The 9,505-nt window shown below is 41.0% G+C and overlaps 1 protein-coding gene across 1 annotated transcript in view; it reads right to left on the bottom strand.

The window, feature by feature from the left end:
- c9orf72 (C9orf72-SMCR8 complex subunit) overlaps positions 1-6,461 on the bottom strand; it is a 23,688-nt gene extending 17,227 nt beyond the window's left edge. Inside the window, 3 exon segments of the mRNA XM_038277580.1 lie at positions 2,591-2,605; positions 2,608-2,879; positions 6,308-6,461. Coding sequence (XP_038133508.1) covers positions 2,591-2,605; positions 2,608-2,838 — 246 coding nt within the window. The 5' untranslated portion in view covers positions 2,839-2,879; positions 6,308-6,461.
- Positions 6,462-9,505: the final 3,044 nt, after the last annotated feature.

Here is a 9,505-nt window from a genome sequence, read left to right as displayed (position 1 = left end):
TCATTCATTCGACATTCAATCATTTCCATTTCATTTTAATCATTCAATCCATTCTCATTCATCATTTTCATATTCCTCGTTATGTCATTCAGTGTCATCGATTTCCTTCATTTACGATATGAATTTCAATTACTAATCATTCATTCATCTTTTCATTGCATTTCATTATTCATTTCATCCATGCAGTTTTTCATGTGGCATTCATCATTTTCATTCATCTATTCAGATTCATTCATCCATGTCTCGCAGATTCATTCATAATTGTCTAATTCTATGTCTTCAATGTTCATAAGTCATGGACTTCTTTCATTCCATTTTCATCATGCCTTCATTACATATAATCGATTCATTCATCATTCATTCTATAATTCATTTGTCATATTCATTGCAGTTCAGTTCATTTCGCTGTTTATCATTCTATTGTCATTCAAAGTGTCGATTCAATTCAAATCACTTACAGTGTGCATTCAGGTTTCCGTCAGGTTCATTCAGTCAATCATTTTCATTCGATTCTCATGGATTTCATTGCGATCAAAGTTGCATTCCCAAATTCATGATTCATCATTCATCTGCAATTCATATCAATTCATCTTCTTTTCATTCATTAATCATAGTAGGTGCAATGTCATTGCGATCAGTTCTTTATTTCATTATCATTCGATCATTCATCATTCATCATTATCACCATTGCATTCATTCATCCGTCATTCCATTCATCATTCAGTCATTCATCATTCATCATTCATTCTTTCTTTCATTGATTCATTCATCATTCATTCTTTTCATCATTATTCATTACATCTGTCAATTCATTGACATCATTCATTCATTCATAAATTCATTCATACATTCATTCATACTATTCATTCATTCATCATTCCTTCATTCATTTATTCATCTATTTCGATTCATTCATCATTCCGTCATTCATTCATTCGATTCATTCATCATTCATTCATTCATTCATCATTCATTCATTCATCATTCATTCATATCAATTCATCATTCATTGCATCCAGTCATCATCATCATTCTTTCATTCATTATTCATTCTTCATCAGTTCAGATCATCATTCATTCATTCAAAATGTCATTCAGTCATGCATTCATCTATTTCCTTCATTCATCATTCCTTCATTCATTCATTTGAATCTATTCATTCAGTTCATCATTCCTTCATTCATTCATTCATTCATTCATTCATTCATCATTCCTTCATTCATTCATTCCATGTCATTCATCATTCATCATTCATTATTCATTCATCATTTCATTCATTCATTCATCCTCATTCTTTCATTCATTATTCAGGTCATTCATGCATCATTCATTTCATTCATTCATTCATCATTCAGTCATTCATTCATCATTCATCAATTCATTCATCATTCATTCATTGCGAGTTTCATCAGATCATCATTCATTCATTCATCCATTCATCATGTCATTCATTCATCATTCATTCATCATTCATTCTTTCAGTTCATTATTCATTCATTCATTTCATTCAATCATTCCATTCATACATATCATTCATTACATCATTCATTCATCATTCATTCATTACATAATCCATTCATTCATCATCATCCATTCCTTCATTCATTCATTTCATCTATTCGATTCCATATCATCATTCCTTCCATTCATTCATTCATCTATTCATTCATTCAACATTCCTTCATTCCTTCATTTCATTCAGTTCATTCATAATTCATTCATTCATTCCATTCATTCACTATTCCATTCGATGGCAAGCATGCATTCATTCCTTCATAATTTCATTCCATTCAAGTTCATAATTCATTCATTCATTCATTCATTCAACATTCAATTCTTTCATTCATAATTCATTTCATGCATCTATTCATTCATTCATCATTCCTTCATTCATTCATTCATCATTCTCTTCATTCAGTCATAGAATTTCATTCATTCATTCATTCATCTATTCCTTTCCCATGTCATCATTCCTTCATTTCATCTATTCATTCATTCATTCATCATTCCTTCATTCTCTTACATTTTCATTCTTCATTCATAATTCATGCATTTTCATTCATTCATCATTCATCCCATTCCTTCATCCTTCCATTCATCATTTCATTCATTCATTCACTCCAGTTCCTCATTCATTCATTCATTCATTCTATTCATTCATTCATCGATTCCTACAGTCATCTATCAATTCATATCATTCAGCAATTCCTTCATTCCTTCATTCATTCATTTCAATAATTCATTCCGATTCATTCCTTCATCTATTCATCATCCCTCATTCCTTCATTCATTCATAATATCACATTCCTCTTCCTTCCTCTTCCCACTGTCGCCCTTATATCCCTCATAGAGATCCTCTCCTCTTCTACCCCTCCCCCAACATCCTACCCGCACCTCCCCAAATACAGCATCCTAGCAAACCGGCCTCACTCCCTCCTCCGTCTATCCGCTTCCGGGAAGAATGCCAGCTCGTACATCGTCATTCTGCCATACATGTCGCACCGTAGACCAGAATCCGCACCCTTCACTCGCAGTCGAAGAACAGGACACCTATGATGACGCCCAACCAGCCAGCACGAATGAACTACACGTCCACGGCTCCGCAACAACCGCGCTGCGGAGGATCTCTCCGTTCAGCGTGTGGTTGGCCAGGAAGGTGACCTCTCCGTCGCTGAGGTGCATCAGCTGATCGCCCTTGGGAGCCCAGATGTGGTGAACCCGGGGGCCCAGGATGTTGTCCCAGTAGGCGAAGGTCGCAGCCAGCAGGGGGCATTCTCCCTCCACCGCTACCTCCGTCTTTTCTACAGCCGGCGACTGGGGGGGGCAGCCGGAAGACATGGCGGCGGCCCTCGGAGCTCCGCCGCACTCCTTCTGTTCACCTGCGCCATCAAGCAGAGACCCAAGTCAGAGCTCCCAAACCTCACATTGAGTTCAAGGACTTTCCAGGACCAGATAATTCAAAATCAAGAACCATGTTCTGTAACATTTGTTACCATCCGTAGCAACGGTTTGTATTTTCTGTTATGTTCATTTATGCTATTTACTCACTATTAAAGTTTTCAGTGCGCCTGTTTCTCCTGCAAGGCCGGAGGATTCCCCTGCATGAGGCTGTTTTTAGACCAGACGTAGCTTCTTCCCATAACAGACCTGATTATTTCTCAAGGTTTATTCATAACATGTTACTGTTTAACCCAAGTGGCTGTAATTTGTTTTGACTCTGACATTGTTAGTAAAGCTCGGCGTACACTGTACCATTTTTTGCCCTTTTCGAGCCGACTATCCAGCCGTGCGAGAATTTTTCGATCGGGCCAACTCTCAGCCTGATGGTGCGTGGTGTAGCTGTACAGGGGGTAACGAGGGGCAATCAGCCTCTAACGACCACCCCCCCCCCATCAGGAATCATAAGGTCGAGAGTAAATCAAACATGTTTGAAATTGAGTCGGCCGTCTTAAGGTGGTCATGGTCTTAGATGTAAACCCAGCAGCATGGCGGGGGGGCAATGAGTGAAATGGAGTTCTTTCTGTCAAACTGACAGACCGTAGTAGCCACGTTAGCTCAGCCATGTCTTTGTCCAAATACGTCGTCTCCTTTTCTTTTTAGGGCTTTCAGCACTAAATTGCTCAAATATCCAAGGCAGCGCGTTTCACTCTAGTGAGCCTCATGTTCCTCTTCTACTGGTTTGGCTTCCAGATAGACGAGTCCCAGTAGCTCACAGATCACAGGGGCAGTAGTATCAGGAAGCCTTTGACTGACAGCTCCTTATTCATAAGCGAAGACGTCGGCTGGAGGCGGGACAGAGGCGGAGGCTTCTCCAACGTCTGTAGCATGTGGGGTAAGCGTCAGCGTCAGGCAAAGGCTTCCTGACTCTACTTCCAGTGAGATCGCGTCTGCAAGGCCAGACTGGTGGACAGGCTGGGGGACAGACTAGTAGACAGGCTGGGGGACATTCTGTGGGACAGGCTAGTGGATAGACTGGTACACAGGTTGTTGGACAGACTGGGGGACAGGATGGTGGACAGACTGTGGGAAAAATTGGTGGACAGGCTGGGGGACAGAGTGAGGGACAGGCTGGTGGACAGATCGGTGGACAGACTGATGGACAGATCGGTGGACAGACTGAGGGACAGATCGGTGGACAGACTGAGGGACAGATCGGTGGACAGACTGGGGGACAAATTGGTGGACAGACTGGGGGACAGGCTGGTGGACAGACTGGGGAACAGATCGGTGGACAGACTGGGGGACAGGCTGGTGGAGAGACTGCTGGGCAGATCGGTGGACAGACTGGGGGACAGTCTGGTGGAAAGGCTTGCGGACAGGCTGGTGGACAGGCTGGTGGACAGACTGCTGGACAGATCAGTAGACAGACTGGTGGACAGGCTTGCGGACAGACTGGTGGACAGGCTGGTGGACAGATCAGGGGACAGACTGGGGGACAGGCTGGTGCTTTGTTGTCCTTAATGGACCAATGAAAACAGAGGAAGAGGATTTTCTCTCTGTTTCCTTCCCTGACTTCCTGCTCCTTCCTGGATGACTGAAAGCATCGGCGTCGCCAGACCCCATTTACTGGGGCACGTGCCCCAGTATAAATGAGCTGTGCCCCAGTATAAATCTCGTGAATATTTGCAACAGTATGACATTTTTTTTAATGCATCAATTTAGATAATTCCAACGGGAGGAGACGTATATTTCTACTCAAATTCGCAGCAAGTGTGTTGGTAACTCCAAATTGAGGATGAATTAGCGCCCCCACGTCAGCGCATGTCACTGCATGAACTGCAGGTAAACTAACACGCTGCTCTCCACTGAGTTGGATGGGACACTGTGCGGCCGCGACGCATTTTTAGTTCTGGTAACGTTTCTTACCTGTTAATGTTATTATTTTCCCAGTGAAACCACATGATTTATAGGCTACTAACTGAAAATTACTGCACTGGTTTGTAGATGGATATCAGGAAATTCCTCACATGAAGCAGAGACAGGGAAGCAGTAAAACAAGATGAGAGAGGGAGGTAAGGTCCCGTGAGGAATTAGTGATTTAAGCTAAGCAGTTACATTAGGAACGTTATAAGCAATATGATAGATATTTACATAATTATAAATTTACGTTTTTTAATGTTTCCTGTAGAGGATGAGAATGAAGGTGCTGGAGTAGGAAAGGGAGGAGGAGGAGAGACTGACAGGCAAGAGACAGGAGAGAGACAGGAGAGAGACAGGACCATGAAGGTGATGAGGATGCAACAACCAGCTTCCACAAACAAGAAGGGGACATTAGTGACTTAGGGGGAAAGCATGATGGTCCTAAACAAGTGAAGTTGTCCCACTATCCCCAGGACAAATTTGGAGTAAAAAAACGTTAATTCAAAATGGTTTAAAAACTGTTCCTGGTTGAAAAAGAAAGCCTTGTCATCAAGGATATGCAGTGTGTTTTCAACTTGCTTGATAACATCGTGTTCCCCACACTAACGCAGATCATCCAGATCTCCCTCACAATCCCAGTCTACAGCTGGAGTTGTGAAAGGTCATTCAGTGTGTTGAGAAGGATCCACACTGGGCTGAGGTGCACAATGGGACCAGACAGGCTCCATCATCTGGCTATTTTATCAGTTGAAAAGGAAGAACTTTCTAAGCTGAGTCACAGTCTAGTGATTGACCGCTTTGCAAAAATGAAAAATAGGAGGTACACTTTAATGCTCAAAAAATAAAAGAAAAACTTAGTTCAGGATGAGTTAAACTTTCCCCTGAACTAAAACTCTGAAACCTAGGAATTAATGATTACTTCAGAATGTGTATAAGGAAACTTTTTATTTGTCAAAGTTGTTGATGTCTTATTTTTTATAGCTGCAATGATGAAAATGTTCATGTTTGTTCAAGCAAATATGCTCTTATACTTATTAATATCTCAACTGGTAATTTTGGTAGGAATGTATCAGGGTGGGGCAGTGTGCTTGTCTGTATTTGTGTATGGAAGAAGGAGGGGCATATGCGGTAGGGGGCCAGTGCCCCAGTAAAGCTTTGTGCCTAGCAACGCCCCTGACTGAAGGAAACCTGCTGGAAGCTCAGAGGAAGCTTTAGATGAGAAGCAGGAAAAGGAAATGAAAGTAGAACTTCCTCCTGTCAGCTGATCTTTAATAAAAACACCATGAAGCTTTTCTATTAGAATGATCTACATGACAGCCGCGCTCCTTCTTAAGGAACATTTCTGACCATTTAAATTCCTCCTAAACAGCAACCAGAAGCTTAGAAAGATGAAATCAGCGGTTTTTAGTTTTATTGACCGGAAATGGATCAAATGGGTCTGACTCACCTTCCCGCCCCTTTCTGGCTCCAATCCTTCAACCAAAGCTTCTCTGAAACCAGATTCTGCTGATAAACATCTGCAGTCAGCTAACGGAGGTTAGCTACAAGCTGTTTGCTACGGTCTGTTGTTGCTCTTCCTTCTACGTCAGACGTACGTCACGAGCAAAGGGTCAAACAGTGACCTCTGCTGGTGGAGGAAGGGCGGTGAACTTGAGATCAATGATGTCATTAGTTGTGTTTAGGCTGCAGAAAAACGGAGCATCACCTCAGACAGAAATAAAATGTTATTTTCTCTTCCTCTGGGTCACAGCAACCAGAAAATAGGCTTCAATTGGTGGCAACTTGACTTCCATCTGAAAAAAAATGTTATTTTTAGATTAAAAAATAAAAAGTCAGGTTTCAACAACTCACAAATTTACAAGTGGGATGATTTGATTAAAGCTGCTCTCTTCCTAACTGGTTGGTGGCAGAAGGGGCGGATTTAGGAAATTTGGGGCCCTAGGCAAAGACAGGCAGGGGGCCCCTCTGAATCTAGAAGACAACACATCAAACAGACACATTCTTCAGATAGAGAAATGTTAATAGAATAGACATCCATTATCTGTTCTAGGTTGTGTCCCTCTCTTCTTGTCCCTTTTCTTCTTGTTTTCCTCTCTATGTTTTGTACTCAGCTGACTTTTCATGCTGCCTCTAAAGGAATGAAAGATTTTTTCCAAGCACTAAGCTCACTTAGCTGATTGCTCCTTCCTGTGTTTCCAAAAAGGCCAAAGTAAATAACCCAGTCCTACTTTTCACTGTAGACAAGCCATGATCTGCTTATCTGTTCTCCATTTTTCATTTGGATGAAATAATAGCTGCATGAATCATGACAGCAGACAAGATAGAGGAGAGCAGGAGGCGGGGTTACCAATCTACTCGCTCTGGAGAGCAGAGTTCGCTGCTTTTAGATGTTGTCTCCAAAGTCTCCAGTAGCAGAAAAAAGTCTCTAGATTTGGCGCTAGGAGCTTTTTAGAAATCAAAGTGCTAGAGGGGTCTGAAAAGTGGCTAAATATAGCGACTAAAGCGCTAAGTTGGCAACACTGCTCTTTGCATGGTTTGTTTTCAAATGGTTTGCTGCTGTCTGTTTGGACCTTTCTGAACATGTGCAGCAAATGGACTGATCCAATATGGTGGACACTGAAGGGGGGGGCTGAGACACACTTAATATTATCAGCGTTCTGATGGCATTTTAGCCACAGGAGTTTTATCAGAAATATAATTAATGTGCACAAATAAGGGATAGTTGTATTAACCATACATGGAAACAGAGTTTTATGGGGCCCCCAGGAACTTGGGGCCCGAGGCAACGGCCTAGTATTGCCTAATGGTAAATCCCCCCCATGGTTGGCAGTAAATCACCTGAAAAAAAAGTACATAAAAAAAAGTTATTACAAATTATATTTATTACCGTATTATTATTACACCTAATATTGATGATGTTTTAAAGACATTTCCAGGACCGATGGTCCCTGAATGCAGCAGCTGGGAATAGGCCGTTCAGCCAGAGCGTTGAACTCTATAAAGCCTTGAACTTAACGCTATTTCTGACATTTTAAATTGAAAAAGCTTCCTGGATGGGAAGCGAAACGTCTTCAAACTTGGGTTTAAAGTCCAGTGGATTGTTTTACTTTTACTTTTTTGGAAAACTGTGGTTCTGGTTCCACATCTGTCACCTGAAAGTAAAACAAAATAATTCTGAAAAGTAGTTTTTTTTTTTTTTTTTTTCCAGGATAAATTTTACCAACAAATTTTGTGGACCAAATTTAGCTCCATATAGGTCTCCTTCCCACAAATGTTAAAAAATTGTAGTGAAAGAACTTCGATAAAATCGAAGCTGAAGAAAAAGAAAAAAAGAAGAACAAATATAGCTTTTATAACAAAATCTGAAAAAATATAAAACTGTAAGAATATTGGTTGAACTTTCCTTTCTCTCAAACTCACTTCTTTTGTTGATTAGGAAATGTTTCAAGGTCAGATTTTTTAAACGCCTTCTCTTAAAATTTCTCTTTTTAAAAAAATACTCTTTGCTTTCGATAATATTGGAACAGATTCCTCTCCATAAAACACAAGGTTCTTTACTGCTTCCCGTTTGGACAAATGAGACATGTAGAATAGGTAAACATTTGTTCCTCTTTTAACGGATGCAGGAACAGATTCATGGAATCCACCGGAGTCACGTCTCCAGTCAGCCTCCAGCCTGCATACCTGCTCCTTGTGGGACTGTGTGGTAGAAACTGCAGCACAGAGATGCTGGAGGCTTTAAAAGCCAATTCTAAGCCTGGATTGCTCCAGACTGTACTTCTAATGCAAACATATACAGTCAGCTCAGATTGTGTAACACACTCATGCAGCATAATGAATGGTTCTGCCCTAATGCAGGTTTCTGGTGCTGCTCTGCCCTGTTCTTTCAAATAATCTCCCTGGATATCAGACTGCAGGTGGTGCCTATCCGCATCATCCGATACTTTCCAGCGATTTTTAGTGTCTTCTTGATCCCAAACACCAAATCTCTCTAAATAAACCACAAATGGAAAGGCTACAAATGTCGACCACCTTATATGTTGTTTTGTTTATTTTCCAGTTATCAGAGACCAATCCTTCCCTAAACCCCCTTTTACTCCTCATGTACTGTACAGCGAACTTCCCGCCGGGCATGTTTGGATTAGCCTGAACAGATTGATCAGGCGATCATTGCTGCTCTGGGTTTACTTCACAACCGTTAGCTGCCTTTATCGCCCCAGTCTGAGTACGGATCGAGCCTGATCAGTCCAGATAACGGCTTACAGTGAGGTGGAAGAAACAGCAGGAAAAGCTTCAGACGAATCAGCTAAGAACCCAAAAAAAACCAAAACGTTTGATTAAGACACAAAACACAGTTTTCATTTGCAACTATTGATGAGATATTTAAAGACAAGCCAAGTTTATTTCTACAGGGCAGTTCAGTGCAAAGACAGCTGTGCTTTATAAGAATTAAACAACAAAATAAAAGCAACAGATAAAAGAAAGTAAAGATTAAAAATGTAATAAAATCAGGTAGTAAACCAAATAAAAACAGTTGAACTACAACCTTAAGCTAATAATACCTCAGTTAAAAGTTTAACTCCAACAGTCAAAGGCACCTCTAATCAAAAATGGTTTTTAAAGGAGAAGTGCGGTCAGCAAGGAT

Source organism: Cyprinodon tularosa, unplaced genomic scaffold (genome assembly GCF_016077235.1).
Source record: "Cyprinodon tularosa strain WSP-4 unplaced genomic scaffold, ASM1607723v1 ctg1326, whole genome shotgun sequence".
Taxonomy (NCBI): Eukaryota; Metazoa; Chordata; class Actinopteri; order Cyprinodontiformes; family Cyprinodontidae; genus Cyprinodon; species Cyprinodon tularosa.
The sequence above is the reverse complement of the archived record's forward strand: the minus strand, read 5'-3'. Positions and strand labels throughout refer to the sequence as shown.